Source organism: Hippocampus bargibanti, linkage group LG05, assembly GCF_051943395.1.
Source record: "Hippocampus bargibanti isolate YZ-2025 linkage group LG05, ASM5194339v1, whole genome shotgun sequence".
Lineage (NCBI taxonomy): Eukaryota > Metazoa > Chordata > Actinopteri > Syngnathiformes > Syngnathidae > Hippocampus > Hippocampus bargibanti.
Window position 1 is genome coordinate 3,800,676 of NC_142738.1, and position 19,325 is coordinate 3,820,000.

The 19,325-nt window shown below is 38.8% G+C and overlaps 3 protein-coding genes across 4 annotated transcripts in view; 2 read left to right on the plus strand and 1 right to left on the minus strand.

Annotated features, from left to right (window-relative positions):
• The first annotated feature begins 119 nt into the window (after positions 1 to 119).
• dnajb9a (DnaJ heat shock protein family (Hsp40) member B9a) lies at positions 120 to 1,836 on the plus strand. Its single transcript, XM_088996271.1, has 3 exons — positions 120 to 269; positions 358 to 586; positions 786 to 1,836. The coding sequence occupies exons 2-3, from the start codon at positions 370 to 372 to the stop codon at positions 1,178 to 1,180; spliced, it is 612 nt and encodes a 203-aa protein (XP_088852397.1). The 5' UTR covers positions 120 to 269; positions 358 to 369; the 3' UTR covers positions 1,181 to 1,836.
• A 422-nt stretch (positions 1,837 to 2,258) lies between these two features.
• On the plus strand, positions 2,259 to 16,958 carry dnm1l (dynamin 1L). 2 transcript variants are annotated; one of them, XM_088995841.1, is made up of 18 exons: positions 2,259 to 2,460; positions 3,234 to 3,378; positions 4,751 to 4,797; positions 4,909 to 4,980; positions 5,538 to 5,624; positions 6,018 to 6,180; positions 6,254 to 6,374; positions 6,481 to 6,612; positions 7,702 to 7,908; positions 8,940 to 9,060; positions 9,138 to 9,293; positions 11,399 to 11,488; positions 11,566 to 11,658; positions 11,749 to 11,802; positions 13,503 to 13,679; positions 14,746 to 14,855; positions 14,933 to 15,092; positions 16,530 to 16,958. In XM_088995841.1, exons 1-18 carry the CDS (start codon positions 2,359 to 2,361, stop codon positions 16,584 to 16,586), a joined length of 2,094 nt encoding a protein of 697 aa, XP_088851967.1. In that variant the 5' UTR covers positions 2,259 to 2,358; the 3' UTR covers positions 16,587 to 16,958. The 2 variants fall into 2 exon arrangements, with proteins under 2 accessions (XP_088851967.1, XP_088851968.1); XM_088995842.1 differs by having other exon boundaries at positions 13,506 to 13,679; positions 16,530 to 16,954.
• A 1,256-nt stretch (positions 16,959 to 18,214) lies between these two features.
• The window catches only part of tnnt2d (troponin T2d, cardiac), an 8,475-nt gene continuing 7,364 nt past the window's right edge, over positions 18,215 to 19,325 (minus strand). The window contains exons 10-11 of the mRNA XM_088995846.1: positions 18,445 to 18,482; positions 18,215 to 18,361 (exon numbers count right to left, since the gene is read on the minus strand). Coding sequence (XP_088851972.1) covers positions 18,316 to 18,361; positions 18,445 to 18,482 — 84 coding nt within the window. The 3' untranslated portion in view covers positions 18,215 to 18,315. The remainder of the gene's footprint in view (positions 18,362 to 18,444; positions 18,483 to 19,325) is intronic.

Below are 19,325 nucleotides of genomic sequence, written 5' to 3' on the forward strand. Positions count from 1 at the left end.
CCATATGCATCATCTCGGCCTGATATTTTTAAGTGTGTATTTTCAACTTTTACCAATAGGGGGAGCGACCGGCATCCATGTCCGATAGCCATATTTGAAGATAGTCACCGAAGAAGAAATGCAACGATGGCGCCAGTCACACTGAAACTATCATCGTCACGTCTATCGTCAAATTAAACCTCCTTTCGGCACATTTAACGTCATGTTGATTGTTGGTTAAGTATTTCATAGAGCCCAGCTGCTCGTCGGGCACTTGCACCTCATAAACGGTGAGTAGGATACGAGTATGGAACGTACGTCGAACCGTCAGCTATGAATGGCAGTAAAATATCATCTCATTGTATGTTCATTGTGCAGGACAGCTGAGCCATGGCCGATGCCCAGTCTGCTCTAAAAATGGCCGTGTGCCTCCTTGTGCTAGCAGAGGTGCTCCTTGCCAAAAATGATTTATATGACATATTGGGAGTGCCAAAAGACGCAACCGAGCGGCAGATAATGAAAGCTTTTCACAGGCTCGCCATGAGGTATCACCCTGATAAGAACAACAGCCCCGACGCTGAAGTGAAATTCAGGGATATTGCAGAAGGTATAGTTGGTTTATGCTACTACTAAGAATATATTATTCTGATTTGACGAATTCCGTGGCCAAATATAACATGCATGATTTTAGAATGTAACGGGACATTAACAGGCCACATCACAGTAGCAGGCATAAGCGACCATCAAATATAATTTGTTCTGGATTAATCATATTTATATTTTTATCTTTATGATTTTTTTTTCAGCTTATGAAGTGTTGTCTGACGTTACCAGAAGAAGAGAGTACGACCAGTTTGGTGGCAGCGCCTGGTATTTCACAGCAGGCACGCGCCAACCATTCACTTTCAATGCGGACGACATCTTCAAGGACTTTGACATGTACAACCACAACACCAGGCGCAGCCAGCAACACTTTGACAAACATTCCCGGAGAGAATCCTACGGGCGACACAAAAGAAACTTTCGAGGAGCCGGCTTCTTTAGCGAAATTCTCAACAATGTTGAAAAGATATTCACCTTCTACAGGCACTCCAGACAAACTGAAGGCATCTTTGGCACAGCCTCCAAACAGCACTGTAGAACCGTGACTGCGCGCAGAGACAACATTGTGACCACATACTTAGATTGCACTGGAACTTAGGAAGCAAGAGCCACCTTATTTGTACACGACAGGTTTGAATCCGAAAAATCCATCGAAATGTGATGAGATCTGTGAAGGTGGTAGAAAATTACCTGCTGAGGAGAAAGTTCGCAAATTCCACCTAATTTCTGAATAGGTTCCACACTCTGCTTCTGTTTGTTTGCCTTGTGCCCGGATGTTGTAAAACAAAGGATGGGATTTTGTTTTTATCTTCCGTATGTGGATATTCCACGATAGTTTTAGCAAAAATACTGAAGTCCTAAACTGAGGTTCACTCCCATGGGTAGTTTTGAAAATTGTGGAAATTTGTAAACCTTGAATGTAACATTGAAAGCTGCTGTCCCGATTATAATTGTTGCCATTAGCAGTCAAGAGATTTATACTGAAAATACCATCACATACTACTTATTAGTTCATCAAGTCCTTAAAATATACTTTTTTTCATCGTAGTAGTAACCCACTCAGTAAGACAAATAGAAACCGTTCTAATTTGTTACTCCATTTCAAGTTTGTGATATGAGATTGTCAATTGTGTGCAATGTTTCTGCATTTGATGTTATAAAAGATCCAATCCAAGCACTTTTTTATGCGTTTGTGGATTGGTGCCTTTTTGTGTTTTTGAAAAATAAAAAGTTAATAACAAACATTTCATGTCAGATCATTTCAGAGCAATTTGGATGAACTCTTAATGGAGTTGTGATTTTGTGAAGCAGAATACAATACCTTGTAAAATTCAAGCAGTTATTTTCTGGAATAAAAATGTGCATTACTTTAAATATACTGTAATCTAATCTCAGCCTGTATCGTTCTTAAATCCCTTACAGTAGAAAAGCATTTTATATTTCCGTTGGTTAAAACACCTCATTCACGGGTGTGAAAATATTTTGGTTGCACCCTTGGTTACTGTCGCGTAGGAGATTTTGTTATCCTGCGACGTTTTATGACGTCAGTCATATGACTTGTAGTTCAATCATGAGACAAATCCTAAGTGAATCCCATAGCACGGCCATTTTGTAAACTCAATCTCCCAAAATGCAACGGTCTAATGCATTATAATTTGCGCCGCAGTGTGAAAGAGATGTCAATCGCTAGCTTAGCCACCCGCGGGACATTGAATGACTTTGTGAAGAACGCACAAGTGTCCATTTGTCGACAGGTCCGGATCGATTTCGGAGCTCATGGAGGCCCTCATACCTGTCATAAACAAACTTCAAGATGTTTTTAACACAGTGGGCGCTGACATCATTCAACTGCCGCAAATAGTTGTTGTGGGGACTCAGGTGAGAAACTGCACTTGGTTTGTTTTGGAGGCTAGCAAGTTTAAGTTAGCACGATACCTCGTTGTTAAAAGTTTATTCTTGAGTTCGGGGCTTTTATTTCTCAGCCGTTATCACAATTTATGGTTGCGTTGTATGTGCGTGGGGTACCTTGAAATAACACAAGTAAAATTATGTTTTCTTTAACACTTGAAGAGTCTCCATCGTAAACACCGCTGTTGTTAATTCAATTTCTTGTTGTTCTGTTTATCGTAATCCTAAAATAATTGTCGTAACGTGTAATATTTCCTTCTTAGTCAGTTCCATGTAAGCCTCTTTCCAGGCTAATGGAAAATATGCCTCAGCAATACGTTCCCGCGCATGTGCCTTTAATAACTTGTGCAAGACAAGAATAGTTTTCATATAGCAGCTACATTTTAATTAGTTGATACCAATCAGCACGTATTCCTCTGATTGCATGTCCCATAGAATAAAACATGACCCATTATCACCAAACGCCTCTCTACATCTAAAAAGCCCATACACCCGAGCCTAATTGGTTTAAAGTAGTGATAGGTTTTGCCAAACCTGTTTACTTTCTGTGACCCTTTAATAGGATGTGGCAATCTCAGCTGTTTTGGCAGGCATCAACCATGTTTTGCAGAGTGCAACAAACCAAGTCAAGATGTTTTTTTTTTTTTTGCTCATGTTGTATTTATTCCTGACTTTAACTGTCAAGAAAACCCCCTCTTGTTTTGTGAGATTCTTTTTTAATTTACTGATATTTTTCTTTGTAGAGCAGCGGCAAGAGTTCTGTTTTAGAGAGCCTAGTCGGCAGGGATGTGCTACCGCGAGGCACTGGCATCGTGACCCGTCGGCCACTCATCTTCCAGCTTGTCCACATCGATTCCGAAGACCGTCGGAAAACCAATGAAGAGAATGGTACAATTGCCGTATTATATATATTTTTTCAAAGTTATTGCATCTTATCACTTCCTCCTGGTACACCAGTGGTGTCAAAGTCAAGGCCCAGGGGCCAAATCTGGCCCACCACATCATTTTGTTCGGCCCGCGAAGGCAAATCAAACCTGTGAAATTTCATGATGCTTGCTAAAGTCCGAACCAAAATTTCAAATTGTCCCATTTCAACCACAATAACAGCCATTATTTTTGACTTTAGATTTGAAAACTGGTTATTTCTCAATTTGTTATGCGCTCTATATGTAATATGTGCAGGGGATTAAACATTCTAATGGCTTCCCCAAATTCATAACGGCCCTCGAGAAGAAACTGTAACGACAATGTGGCACGCGGGAAAAAAATGACTTTGACACACCCCTGTGGTTCACCTTCCCTCTTTTTTTTACTTACTCTATTAAGGGTATTTTTTTCTAGGGGAAATTTTGTGATTCACAGGATTTTTGTGTTTTTTTTTGTTTATTATGTTTTTGTGTTTTGTTTTTGTGTTTATTATGTTTGTTAAAGTCATTATAAGTGCCTTGCACGCTGGGTCCGAGAGGACAGTAATTTCATCTGTGCTGCATGTCATCCATATTAGCATATTTGACAATAAAGCTTACTTTGACTTTTTGACTTTGATTTTACAGAACATAAGTGTTTGCATTTGCATCCGCTTAGTACCACCAATTAATTCTTGAAATGTTAATAATTCCCCACATCAGCAATATTATTCTTTTCCCCTTTATGAGGTTTTTACATTGTGTTAGCATTATGCTAACAGACCTTCTCATGACAAAGTTAATGTGGTTTGTCATTCTGTAAATGTTATCTGATTCATAAGAAGACGAGCACTGGGCTAACCCATTTGTTGTCTCTCTCTTAAAATGCAGAATTCATGAAAAATGGCCGCTTTTACAGAGGTCTACCTTTTATTATATGCGTTATAGTGTTTGTTTACAGTGTTACGGTTGCCTCCCTGTTTCCGCTCCTTTTTTTGGAGTAGCCTGTGATCAACCGTGCACGCACGTGGCTTCACTCAGTTCAGATTGATTGAAAAAAAAAAATGCATTTTTTTCATCATTCTCTGAACTACCAGCTTCACCTGAGATGATTGACAGGCTTCGTTTGCGTCCATGTTTTGTCGCACAATTTTATCTGCCTTGCTTCTTTGTGCTTGTAGGGTTTCACTGTGCTTCTGTCATCAACCCTCTCTTACTATTATTTTTTTTTTCTCCACGGCTATTTGCTAGAAAGTTTTTTTTATTCCATTGTAGCCACCAGAAAATTCCTCTAGTGATAAATTAAATGTGCTGGCCACATCATTAACTGATACCCATCATTTGAATCCCTGCAGGAATCGACGGTGAGGAATGGGGAAAATTCTTGCACACCAAAAACAAGGTGAAGTTAAAAGGGAGTAATGTCAAATCAGCGCACTCGATTCCTGAACTCCTTTTTTTGGATACTTGACATTTTCTCTGTCTCTTATTTTTGTTTTTGGTTTGTTCATAGATTTACACTAATTTTGAAGAGATCCGTCAAGAAATTGAAGCCGAAACAGAAAGAATATCAGGCATTAACAAGGTATGCATATTATTAACTCATTCACTGCCATTCCCAAATTTATTCAGGGATTGAAAAGTGCGACGTGGCGTGCCATTCCTGAATTTATTCAGGTTTTGGGTTTTCTCGGGGTGCCCATAAAGTGCTGGTCAGACCTCTGGCTGTTTTTTTCCGTCTAGGAGTGGGCAGCATTGACCTTTTGTCCATTTTATCGCTTTGTTTCAGCTTCAGCTGTTGTTAAAGAGCGATATAAATCAATTGTATTGTATTTTGTACAGTCGCCCCATTTCAAGCTCAGATAACTCCAGACCCATATAACTTGGGAATTAACTTTTTTTTTCTGATGAAAGAAGACAATCTACGGTTTCTTACGCTGAATTGAATGTTTATGTAGTACTCAAAGTCAATATTCTGTGGGTCCTGAAATTTGAGTGACAATGACGAAAAACCACTGGCACTGGAGTGAACACATTTTTACACATCGTCTGGCAGTGAATGAGTTAAAAAAAAGTGTAGCCGTATATGATGCATGTCAAGGCCAGGATGTATGTTGTAATATTATTTTTTTTTGTCCACAGGGTATCAGCGATGAACCCATTCACCTCAAAGTCTTCTCACCCAATGTTGTTAACCTCACACTGGTGGATCTTCCTGGCATCACCAAAGTAAGATATATCCAAAGATTCTTATTGTCACATTCTCTATATAGTTGTATCTCTTGTTCTTATTTATACAGTAAAGTCTCGTTATATCGATATCGGATATATCGATAGTCCCGGTTATATCGATACTATTTCTATGCACGCACGGAGAAAATTACATGCAAACAGGGTCGGATATATCGATAGTCCCGGTTATATCGATATTTTTTCGGACTCCCTTGAATATCGATATAACGAGACTTTACTGTAGTTTCATCTGTGGTATTATTTATGTCCCTGTTTTGTGATTAGAAAGTGTCCTTGAGAGCTTTGAAAGGCGCTTATAAATACAATGTATTATTATTATTATTATTATTATTATTATTATTATAATTTTTGTTGTGTTTTGTCTTGCAGGTGCCAGTTGGAGACCAACCCAAAGACATTGAGATCCAAATCCGTGAACTGATCGTGAAGTACATCTCCAATCCCAACTCCATCATCCTGGCCGTGACGGCCGCCAACACAGACATGGCGACGTCAGAGGCCCTCAAAGTGGCCCGTGAAGTGGACCCTGATGGTAAATGCGTCACTTTTTAACATTTACATGGAAATCACGCATGTCCTAATTGCGTCCTCCGCGTTGAATCCAGGAAGGAGGACGTTAGCAGTGGTCACTAAGTTGGATCTGATGGATGCCGGGACTGACGCTATGGATATCCTGATGGGCCGAGTCATTCCTGTCAAACTTGGCATCATTGGAGTTGTCAACAGGTGACGGCGCCTGTGCCCATTTGCGTCTAGATCACTCACATGGTGGGCCAACTGTGGATTTTCGTTACATTTATTTGTTATTATTTTCTTTTTTTTTTTTTGCTAGGAGTCAGCTGGATATCAATCAGAGGAAATCGGTGACAGATGCTATCCGCGACGAGTACGCCTTTCTCCAAAAAAAGTACCCCTCTCTTGCAAATAGAAGTGGAACTAAATATCTGGCCAGGACACTGAATAGGTAAGAATGGAAGAGGAGCGTATCCTCTCACAGGAAATCCTGGAATAGCCATTGATGAAACCCCATTAGTCCATTTGAATTCTTCAGTCTTTTTATTGATAAAAAGTTGTTATAGCTGTTGTTAAAAGTGCTCTATAAATCAATATGTATTGTATAAAAGGATTATTGACTCAATACTGGTAGAGACTAATCGTTTTGCTGAACAAACTGGGCAGGAATTGCAAACTGTTTTCATAGTCAGCATCAACAATACCATATAGAACATAAATAAAAAACATAGTCTGAAAAAGGAATGTTTTCCACAAAAAAAATAGTTGGGTAAGGGCTTAAAATTCATAACCAGCATGAACAGCACCATATTGAACATAAATAAAAAAAAAAATAGTCTGAAAAATGAACGTTTTTTTCCCCCCCAAAAAAATTGTATATCACCGCACACTCACAGCTGATTGAGTCAGAAGTAGCACTACTGAAGGCCTAGAAGTGACATGCCTAGAAGTGTGGATACACCTGCGTGTTTTAATTAAATCCAAAAATCAGAATACTTCATTATTAATCGCAATGGTAAAACTCTCCAGTTTTGGAGTATTAGCAAAGTGTTTCCAAAAATAGAAGTTCTTAAAAAAGGTGGGTTATAATTTAACATATGAATACATACGCTCCCCAACTTGCAAACAAGATATGTTCCGAACGGTTGTTTGTAAGTTGAATTGGTTCGTAAGTTGATTCAGTGCTATATTTTGTATGGAATGTATGTTTAAGGTTTATATAAGTATATTTAAGGCTTGTATAAGTAACCTGTAGTGGTTTGTACTGAAAAAGAAACATTTATTAAAATATATTCTCTATAAAGATATGTACATGTACAACTAGAGAGAATACTACATATGTTACTACAAAAATGTTTGTATGTACCATTGTTCGTAAGGAGTGCAGTGTCTGTATGTAGAAAAGTTTATAAAAATGTCACAAATGTGTTTCTGAGCCTAGGAAATTTTACGAATACTACATTGTGACAAAGTATGCAATAGCTCGACGTATTAATGTAGTAAAATGTAAATTTAAAATATCAGATTTTCTCGTGTGTAGATTGCTCATGCACCACATCCGAGACTGCCTCCCGGAACTGAAAACCAGGATCAACGTGCTGGCGGCCCAGTACCAGTCACTGCTCAACAGCTACGGCGAGCCCGTGGAAGACCAAAGCGCCACCTTGCTGCAACTCATCACCAAGTTTGCCGCCGAGTACTGTCACACCATCGAGGGCACGGCCAAGTACATCGAGACGGCTGAACTGTGAGTCAAGCTGCCGCCATTTGCTGACTCGGGGGAATAGTCACTGGGCAAGGTGTCCCGGGAGGTCATTTTGGGGAAGCACATAAAGTAAATCAACGTTGAGAATTTTGTAGAAAGGTGCTGTCTCTCGTTGGGTTCGTTTACTTGTAGTAGTTCTCGCATATATTCGCCACATTCAATATGGCGAACGTGCGGCCAAGTCACAGCAATGCCATGTTTATGTCAGCCACATTCAAGATGGTGAACTTGCAGACATGTTAAAGCAATGCCATATTTATGTCTGCCACATTCAATATGGTGAACTTGCGGACATGTCGCAGCAATGCCATATTTATGTCTGCCACATTCAATATGGTAAACTTGCGGACATGTCACAGCAATGCCATATTTCTGTCCTTGTGCAACCGAGCAGTTGGGCAGCTAGTCAGCATTTCTGTGTGTGATTCAGGTTGTTATCCGCACTCCCACTTGGAGATTAAAAATAAAGATACAAATAAATTTTAACCTAATAAATGCCATGTTGCGTATTTGGAATATGAATCATCTTTATTGCCAAGTGTGTAGAACACACAAGGAATTTGTCTCCTGTAGAACACGCTGCACTCGTCGTAGTAGTTTTAGTAGTTAACCGAATAATCACTCGCCGCTAGCTAAATGCAATCTGGCTAATGAAACTAGCATTAATGCACCAGTAGATATAAACAATAAATAATTTGAACTTGTACTTGGTGTACTTTTTTTGTAATCTACCCAGCAGATATCCACAAATTAAATGTGCTGAAAATTGACATTCACTTATCGTTAGCTTGCTAACAGTCATCTGCTGATCCGGTGGTTTAAATTACTTTGGCTTTCACACACACTTGGCACTTGGCACTGCTTCATGTTTATCATGCAACACCTTACAAATTGTTGGACATGTTTCAGTTTAGGGTGCCCATGGCCACCCAATGGGCACCCCATAGGTCCGTACGTGTTGGGCCATCTGAGAAATCAATCTGACCCACCGTTCCGCCTCTTCTTCTCTTCAGCTGTGGCGGCGCGAGAATCTGCTATATATTCCACGAGACCTTCGGTCGAACGTTGGAATCCGTCGATCCCCTTGGCGGCCTGACGACGATCGACGTACTGACGGCGATACGGAATGCAACGGTGGGTCCGCATAACATCTGATCAGGAATTGGAACGACCGCAATGATCCGAATGATGTTGAAACTTTTTGTTTCCAGGGACCTCGGCCTGCCTTGTTTGTACCTGAGGTTTCCTTCGAGTTACTGGTCAAGAGGCAAGTGAAGCGTCTGGAGGAGCCCAGTCTGCGCTGCGTGGAGTTGGTTCACGAGGAGATGCAGAGGATCATCCAACACTGCAGCAACTACAGCACACAGGTGACAACGACAGTTAACAGGAGAATACAGTGAGACCTCAACTTACGAACTTAATTGGTTCCCAGACAGAGTGTGTAAAGCGAAAAGTGTGTATCTCAAAAAACAATTCTCATAGGAAACCATTAAAATGGGAATAATCCGTTCCCGGGTTTCCATATAATATACTTTTCAACAAAATAAGCCTTAAAACTACACACAACATACCTTATTCTATGTATAATAAATGTGCTATTGTATTGTAATGAAATAAATACACTGCATTGTATCATAAAGTCACTTTATTTACATTTGTGATGGTCATTTATGGCTTGATGGAATGGCGTTGAAGGTCGAAGGTCAAAGGGAATTGCTGTTTGGAAAGAGAGGCGCATTACATGAGGACTGTAATTAACGAAATAAACTGTGCTGTAAAATAAAGTTTTATTTACCTTTTTGATGGTCGTTGATGGCTTATGGAAGGAGAGTCACCTTCCATAAGGACTGTTGGTAACTTAACCTCCGGTGCTGTTCGGTTGTGTGCTTCCGCCGAAGATCACTCCGCCAGCCGTGGTGGGTGTGTATTATGAAAATAGTGCTTATTATAAGGTTTAATTTTCATAAATTTGACGTTTGAAAGACGAAAAGTTTGTAAGATAAGGTGTTTGTAAGTTGAGGTCTCACTGTACTGTAGAAAACTTAAATTCTGTTCAAATATGGGACATTTATGTATAAAATAGATTCTCGAACACGTAGAAGAAAATATTTTGAGAAATTAGAAGAGAAAGTAGAAATTATCTATTGTTATTGAAATTGAGTATGGATTGTCTTCTGAAAAGTATTTTTCTTATTAATTCATCATTCATTACCATTCATGAATTTATTCGGGAATTGAAAATATGATAGAGCACCGTTCCCAAATTTGTTCGGGTTTTGTTTTTTCCTGTTTGAGTGCCGATAAAGCATTGGCCATGTTTTTCCCCCAATGTAGTGGTAACATCATATTAACTCATTCACTGCCATTTACGTTTTTTTTCAGGAATTGAAAATATGACATAGAGCGCCATTCCTGAATTTTTTCTTGTTTGGGTGCCGATAAAGCGGTTTTGAGATGGCATTTGAAGGTTGGTAGAGAATCCGTGTCACGAATGTTGGGAGGAAGTGAGTTCCAGAGTTTGGGGGCAGGGCAGCTGAAAGCTCTGTCCCCCATCGTGCTGAAACGGGCAGAGGGAGGGCACACAGAGGCGGAGGGAGGAAGCTGTATAAACCAATATGTATGTATTTGTATTGTATTTTGGCCAGCTACCCTCATTTTAAGCTCATATAACTTTAGACCCATACAATTTAGGAATTAACTCTTTTTTTCTGATGAAAGAAGATAGTCTAAGGCAGGGGTGTCAAAGTCATTTTTTGCGGCGAGCCACATTGGAGTTAACGTTTCCTCTCAGGGGCCGTTATAAATTTGGGGAAGCCATTAGGTTTTCTAATCCCCTCCACATATTACACATAGACCGCACAGCAAATGAATGAATAACTAGTTTTAAAATATCAAGTGAAAAATAATGACTGTTTTTCTGGTTTACGTGGGACAAATTGTAATTTTAGTTTGGATTTTAGCAAGCAGCGTGGCACTTGACATGCTTGATTTGCTTTCGCGGGCCGAATAAAATGATGTGGCGGGCCAGATTTGGCCCCCGGGCCTTGACTTTGACCACCTGTTGTCTATGGTTTCTGACGCTGCATTGAATGATTTTTGTAGTCCTAAAACTCAATATTCTGTGGGTCCTGCAATTTGAGCGAAAATGACAACAACCCTGGCACCGGAGTGGACACATTTTTGCTTGGCAGTGAATGAGCTAACAGCAGAATACTGTGGAAAATTTAAATTCTGTTCAAATATGGGACATTTACGTATCAAGTAGATTCTCGAACACGCAGAGGAAAAAATATTGAGAAATGAGAAGAGAAATGTTTTATTATTGAAGTTGAGTTAGCGCTGTTTTTTTGAAAAGTATTTTTCTTATCAAATGTGCGACATCATTTATTCTAAAACATCACTCAACAAAGTCACTTTTGTTACTGGGGAAAGTTTCACATCTCGTCATGAGTTTTTTTTTTTCTCTATGAAGGAGCTGCTGCGCTTCCCAAAGCTTCACGATGCCATCGTGGAAGTGGTCACCTCCCTATTGAGAAAAAGACTCCCAATTACTAACGACATGGTAGGAAAACTGCCAGCATGACGAAACGAAACCATGAACATATATCTCTTCATCATTAAATGTCTTTCTGTCTCGAGGTTCACAACCTGGTTGCGATTGAGCTGGCGTACATCAACACCAAACATCCCGATTTTGCTGACGCCTGCGGCCTCATGAACCACAACCTTGAGGTGCAACCCCGTCCCTCATCCTTCTCTTCGAACCGTCCTTCGATGAAAACGACTTTCAATCGGAGTCATTCCGTTAAATTGTCTTAATAGGAGCAAAGACGCAACAGAATGAGGGACCTGCCGTCCGCTGTCCCCCGAGACAAGGTACTCTTTTATTTATGAATCACAATCTCCTAAACAAGAGCCATGCCAATTTATTAAGTAAGATAACTTTGCGATGTATTACAGTATTTTTCAGTGTCTCACCGAGACTACCGTTAATGTAATTCCTGATATTGAGAAAATGTGCCGGGGGGGACGTTAATTAAAAATATAGTGACGGTCAATATCGGGTGAAAAAAGTTAATCTATCAAAATTATAAGGTGCTCTAGAAGTAAATAAATGTGGAAAATAACATTCTAAAAAATAACTGAATTGAAAAACACACTTGAAATAAATTAACAAAAAAATAAAAAGTATTGTATTTCTTTGTAAACACACCTGTTAAGAGCTTCACTTCACTAACTATATAGCTATCTATCTATCTATTAGCTATCGCGGTAGCTATCTATTGGCTATGTATTAGCTAGCTAGTGAGCTTTCTATCTATTTGAGTTACTTCCAGGTTGAGTGAACGCTGGCGCGTGTGGCTGCCACTGCTCATCCACAGAAAAACTTTATTCTGTGACTGTAAACTTCACAGTGTAAAGTGACTGAGAGTTTTGAAAGGCACTTACAAATGAAATGTATTATTATTATTATTATTATTATTATTATTATTATTATTATTATTATTATAAATCACTAAGTCAATATGATGTGGTGCATTCATTTACATGAATATAAAAAACAGCCTCATATTTTTACATGAGCTATATTTTATAGCAGTGATGGCCCGTGCATGTCACTCTTAGGCCTTCAGTAGTGCTACTTCTGAATCAATCAGCTGCGAGTGTGCTGTGATATTCATTCACGTCCACTAGGTGGTGACGTTGGGCTGGAAATAACTTGTGACTTGAAGAAACTTAAAAAATACTGTCCTCAAACTGTTAAAATTTTTACGATGAACGTGTAGATTCATGATAACCTCATAAAATTGCAATCTTATTTGCTATTTTTGCTAGCTTCGGAGCTGTCCATCTATAATGGTGTCCATCTATTCTTGAAAAGTCCATCTTGAAAATGGCTTCACCAGTATATCAGCAACCAAATCCATTTCTTCTCCTCCTTTAGCCATTTTGGGTTGACAAAACTGCTATTAAATCAACACATCAATATATTTGCTAATGCAGTTCGCGACAGATACAGTGTGCTAGCTGCAGTATGCACTTAGCACTCGCAGTTATGATTGGCTAGTTAGTAGCCATTCATGTGACTAGCCAATCATAGTTTGCGAAAAGCGCCTTCCAGCAGGCATTTGGTTGACAACTGAAACTGATTGGTTCAAGCAACAGTATTATCATAATTGAATTTTATGCTCCAGTGACTGCAGAACTGATTGTGAAGGCATCCAGGTAGATTTCTGACCCTGGTGACAAATAATCGCTGAAATGTGATTGGTTAAACGCTTAAATATGAAAACACACATCTGGAAGCAACACAACAGGGGAAAAGCAATGAAAGGAAGACAATTAGCAATAATTTAATAAGAATTCATGGACAACATATAATTCACATTAGTCTGTGATTCAGATATTTTTAGGCCAGCAGAGAAGGCCTTGCAGGCCCTTAAGGCCCACCGCTGCTGTATAGAGATGTTAAGCGTTGTTAAAGCACTATATAAATCAATATGTATTGTATTGTATTGTATTATTAATTTTCGCCACGTGAAAGTGTCTCCCTTACCAATTTCTCATCTGGCCAGCAGGTGGCAGTAGGAGGCGCTCAGCTTGCATCCTCTGGCGATCAGGTGGACAGCGGTGGGACTGGGAACTGGAGAGGGATGCTGAAAAGGGGGGAGGAAGGCGCTGCGGGTGACAGGCCACAAAATCCCCTCCCCGTCAGCCCGCAAAAGGGTCATGCTGTTAATTTGCTCGACGTGGTAAGGCTGACTTTAAAATGGAACAAGGGAATAATTTACACAATATCGTCTCGATTCCTGAAATACAGTGATATCTTGGCTTACGAACTTAATTGGTTCCCAGACGGCGAAACATGTGTATCCCAAAAATTAATTTCCCATAGGAAACCATTATAATGACAATAATCCGTTCCCAGATCCCCATAAAACATAATTTTCTACTTTCTAATTTTCTAAGCCATAAAACTACACAAAATGTACCTTATTTTATGTATAACAAATGTGCTATGGTATTATAATTAAATACATAAACTACTGTATAATAAAGTCATTTTATTTACCTTTGTGATGGTCGTTGATGGCTTGATGGAATGGAGTGGCCGGTTTCATCAGCATTAAACACTTGATGAGGAACGTAACCTTCTTCTTTCACCATCTTGAGGAATGATCCCTTGGAGGTGTTTTCTGTGCGATAATCTTACCTAGTTCCTCATTAATTGTGTTCTGTTTAGTTGGGTTGATAGCTTTTTCCATCAAGTGTACAGATGGCTTGTGCGGGTTATTTGTGGAGCCCGATCGGAATTTTAACCTTGCAGTCTACACTCTGCCTTTGAACTATCAAAGTTGAAACGAGTCCAAATTTCACTGTTTTCTATCCATTTTCTCACTCTATCATCTGCCTGTCTCTTTAATGTTTATACTCATCTCTCCTCACTGCTGTGTTCTTGACCAATCACGTGGCTTTAACCGACGACTGGGGGCGGGGAATAGAAGACCAAAACATGCCGCCTGCCATTTTCTTTTTTGGAGAATGGCTTCACTCGACGACGACACGTCACTCATTGTGGCAGCTCCGTGTGTATCCCAAAAAATAGTTTGTATGCCAAGGTATAATTGTCATAAATTTAACGTTCGTAAACCGAAAAGTTTCATAAGCCAAGGGGTTCGTAAACCGAGGTATCACTATACCGACTTTTGTTGACGTGTTGTAACTGGACGAAACAAACAGGGAGCCAAATATTTGAAACACCAATCAGCCAAAAGTCACATTTTCATCATCTATCCCCCTTTAAAATTACCGTGACAGCCTGTACCGGTGTCCAGGAAGTTGTCTGCTCGGGAACAGAGAGACTGCGAAGTCATAGAGAGGCTTATCAAGTCTTATTTTCTTATCGTGCGGAAAAACATCCAGGACAGGTGCGTAAAGAGCGACCGTGTCGTCTCACTGTCTCACATCATCGCTGTCTCACTACTTCCCTTTCTTCCCCCGTCAGCGTGCCTAAAGCTGTGATGCACTTCCTTGTGAATCACGTCAAAGACTGCCTGCAGAGCGAGCTGGTGGGTCAGTTGTATAAATCGGTACTGTTGGATGACTTGCTGACCGAATCGGAGGACATGGCGCAGCGGCGCAACGAGGCGGCAGACATGCTCAAGGTACCCGAACCGACAAAATTCATCCACACTTAATGCTGCTTTTTCGCAACGACGAGTTGATACTTATGCTGCAATGGAATGAGTGAAGAGGCACCACGAGGGTCCACCTGCAAAATATGGGACGATAGGTGTCGAACCCAAGGCCCTCTAATTGAATAAATCTTAGTTGTTAAGTTTTTTTCTTTTTTTAAATGTTTTAGTATTTTACAGGGCGTTATTTATTTGTTTGTTTATTTTGTTGTTGTTATTCATGTTTATTTTATTGTATTGTATTTTGATTTTACTTTACGTTTATTTTATTTTTATTATATTTTTATTGTATTTATATTCTATTTTTTTTTTTTACTTTTCTTTTCTTTGTCTTTTTCTTTTTATTTTTTTTTTCTTTTTCGTTTCTTTTTCTTTTCTTTTCTTTTCTTTTCTTTTTTTTCTTTTCTTTTCTTTTCTTTTCTTTTCCTTTTCTTTTCTTTTCTCTTTTTCTTTTCTTTTTCTTTTCTTTTTGTTTTCTTTTCCTTTTGTTTTTCTTTTCTTTTTCTTTTCATTTTTTTCTTTTCTTTTTATTTTCGTGTATTTCTATTTTTATGTTATTTTTAATTGTATTGTTATTTTTTTTTAATTTTTTTTATTGTATTTTTAGTATTTTTTTATTGTATTTTTATTATATTTCAGACCTGGTAATCCATGATTTGTTATGTATAATTAGTTATGTATAACTTTTTCTTTTTCTATTTCTATTCTTTTTCTATTCTTTTTTTTTTAATTTTGTTTTTATTTTAGTGTATTTCTATTTGTATTTATTTTAATGTTATTTTTATTGTATTTTTGTTTTATTTTTACTTGTATTTTTGTTTTATTTTCAATTGTATTTTTATTGTACAGTAAAGTCTCGTTATATCGATATCGGATATATCGATAGTCCCGGTTATATCGATATTTTTTCGGGCTCCCTTGAATATCGATATAACGAGACTTTACTGTATTTGTATTGTTTTTTTTAATTGTATTTTTATTGTATTTTTATTATATTTCAGACCTGGTAATCCATCAATTTGTTATGTATAATTAGTCATACGACGAGGCAACCAAAATGACTATACAGTAAAGTCTCGTTATATCGATATCGGATATATCGATAGTCCCGGTTATATCGATACTATTTCTATGCACGCACGGAGAAAATTACATGCAAACAGGGTCGGATATATCGATAGTCCCAGTTATATCGATATTTTTTCGGACTCCCTTGAATATCGATATAACGAGACTTTACTGTATTTGGATGGGATTTGCCTTTATTAGTGGAGAAATTTACATTTCACAGCAGCAAATCCCCATCATAATAACCGTTTGCGCTCACCTCACCAACCAAATGACACACGTTCAAAATGACTTTGACCCCCCCCCCCCCCCTCCTAACTCCCACCATGCTATATGCAGGCCCTGCAGAAAGCCGGCCAGGTGATTGCGGAGATCAGAGAAACACACTTATGGTGAGAGAACCCCACTCACCTTCAGGCTCCTCTTCCTACCTCCATCTGCACAGCCCGGCGACCCCTCCCACTCACAAGGTCCACATCAGACACACCGTTGGTGATTATGTGCCCGGGGTAAAAAAAATATCATAGTTACGACTGTTCAGTTGGGATGAAGACGCCCAACCACACTGTTTCCATCACTCAACCCTCAAACCACCGTGACTAGAAATAATCTATTTTTCTTATGAAACCAAAGCGTTATAGGGATGATGTTATTATCCATTATTTTGTGTTGAATATAATTAAAGACAGACATGGACAAACAAAAACAGTTGTCGTCACGTATTACGTAGTAACATCCGGACCTTACACAAACCACAATTTTAATTGAATGAAACTGCATTTTTTCCGTCTGGCAATCCTGAATTAATTAATTAATTTGTTTATTTTTTAGCTCATTCACTGCCATTCACAAGTTTATTCAGGAATTGAAAATATGACATAAGGCGCCATTCCCGAATTTTTGGGGTTTTGTTTTGTATAATAATAATAATAATAATAAATAATTATAATTAAAAATAAAAAAAATAATAATTATTATTATTATTATCATAATACATTTCATTTATAAGCGCCTTTCAAAACTCTCAAGGTCACTTTACAGTCACAGGATCAGTTTTTCTGTGGGTGAGCAGCAGCAGCCACATGCGCAACCCGGAATAACTCAAATAGATAGAAAGCTAGCTAGCTAGATTGATAATAGACAACTAATCGATAGCTAGTTAGATAGCTAATATATAGCAAATAGCTAGGTAGCCAGCTAGATAGCTTGCTCGATCCATCAGCTATCTATCATCCAGCCAGCCAGCCAGCCAACTTCCCAGCCGGCTAGCTATGCTTGGTTGTCAATAAAGCGCTGGCCATTGCCTCTGGCAACTTTTTTTCCTTTTCCACAAGGGGGCAGAATTTCCCTTTTTCCATATTAGGGCTTTGTTCCAGCTTCAGCTGTTGTTCAAGTGCTACATAAACCAATATGTATGTATTGCATTGTATTTTGGACAGCCACCCTCATTTTAAGCTCATATAACTCCAGACCCATATTATTTAGGAATTAACCATTTTTTCTGATGAAAGAAGAGAGTTTAAGGTTTCTAACGCTGCATTGAATGTTTACATAGTCCTTAAACTCAATATTCTGTGGGTCCTCTAAATCAAGTGACAATGACAAAAACCCTGGCACTGGGGTGAGTTAATTTTTATATTTTGACGTTTTCATCCATTATTCAATGAAACTCACCCAATCGCTGTTTTTGCATGCAAGCCTGAGCATTAGTGACACTATCCTTTTTTAAATTCAGTGGGTTATTTGTTTGTTTTAAATGCACCGTGTGCCCCCCAAAAATAGGAACGGAGTTTACATTGTTTTTTTATGTATTTATTTTTTGGGTGATTTTTATTTAATGTATTTTTTTTACTGGATGAGGCTCACATGAAAAGGTAGTTCATGTCACATGTTCATATTTGTGTACATGTACTAAGCACGGTATTGATGCTTTGTAAGCATCTTCGTTTTAGGTGCATTGCCGGCATGATTTAACTGTACAGTAACTACACAACATTGTTGTCACAAAAACAAAACACCTCATGTGACTCTCTGGATGCTCGTTTATTGTTATGAAATATGATTGGAGATACACCGATAATCCTGTTTTGGTGCTTCCTAGGGTGAGGATGAGGAACTTCCCACTTTACCTCAGCCGGGCTCCCATTTTGCCCTTGCCACGGCCTTTAGTGCTAAAAAAAAAAACACACAGAAGCAGAGAAACAGCAGCATGAAATCAAATAGTTCAACCTATCACGATTTTATGTGACTTTACCTCTGGTGATCCTGAACTCGGACAAGGAGGAGGTTGATCTGCAAGTAACGTAAAGCAGAATTAATAGATAGCTTAGACCACAGGTGTCAAAGTCAAGGCCCGGGGGCCAAATGCGGCCCGCCACATCATTTTTTTTCGGCCCATGAAAGCAAATCAAACTTCCATGATGCTAAAATCTTAACCAAAATGTCATATTTTAGGATGTAAACCACAATAACAGTGATTATTCTTTACTTCAGATTTGAAAACTAGTTATTCATTAATTTGTTGTGCGCTCTATATGTAATATATGGATGGGATTAAATATTCTAATACAGGGGTGTCAAATTCATTTTTTGCCGCGGGCCACATTGTAGTTATGGTTTCCTCTCGAGGGCCGTTATGAATTTGGGGAACCCATTAGAATGTTTAAATCCCTTCAAATATTACATATAGAGCACACAGCAAATTAATGAATAACTCGTTTTCAAATCTGAAGTCAAGAATAATGACTTTTATTGTGGTTGACATCCAAAAATATGAAATTTTGGCTCAGATTTTAGCAATCATCATGGAATTTAACAAGTTTGATTTGCTTTCGCGGGCCGAAAAAAACGATGTGGCGGGCCGGATTTGGCCTGCGGGCCTTGACTTTGACACCTGTGTTCTAATGGCTTCCCCAAATTCCTAACGGCCCTCGAGAGGAAACCATAACTACAATGTGGCCCGAGGCAAAAAATGACTTTGACACCCCTGCCTTAGTCTCTCTTCTTTCACATGAAAAAAATGGTTAATTCCTAAATTATATGGGTCTGGAGTTATCTGAGCTTGAAATGGGAGCTTTGTACAAAAGGCCTCGTGGAAGGGAAAAAAAAAAAACATTGCCAGAGGTCTGATGAGCG

What these genes read in the sequence shown, in the direction of transcription:
- dnm1l (XM_088995841.1), top strand. Translation starts at nt 2,359, where the DNA reads ATGGAGGCCCTCATACCTGTCATAAACAAACTTCAAGATGTTTTTAAC. An exon ending in GCAGCAACTACAGCACACAG is followed by an intron (nt 9,294 to 11,398) that starts GTGACAACGACA and finishes TTCTCTATGAAG; the next exon opens with GAGCTGCTGCGCTTCCCAAA. An exon ending in AGGCGGCAGACATGCTCAAG is followed by an intron (nt 15,093 to 16,529) that starts GTACCCGAACCG and finishes TGCTATATGCAG; the next exon opens with GCCCTGCAGAAAGCCGGCCA.
- dnajb9a (XM_088996271.1), top strand. Translation starts at nt 370, where the DNA reads ATGGCCGATGCCCAGTCTGCTCTAAAAATGGCCGTGTGCCTCCTTGTG. An exon ending in ATTCAGGGATATTGCAGAAG is followed by an intron (nt 587 to 785) that starts GTATAGTTGGTT and finishes TTTTTTTTTCAG; the next exon opens with CTTATGAAGTGTTGTCTGAC.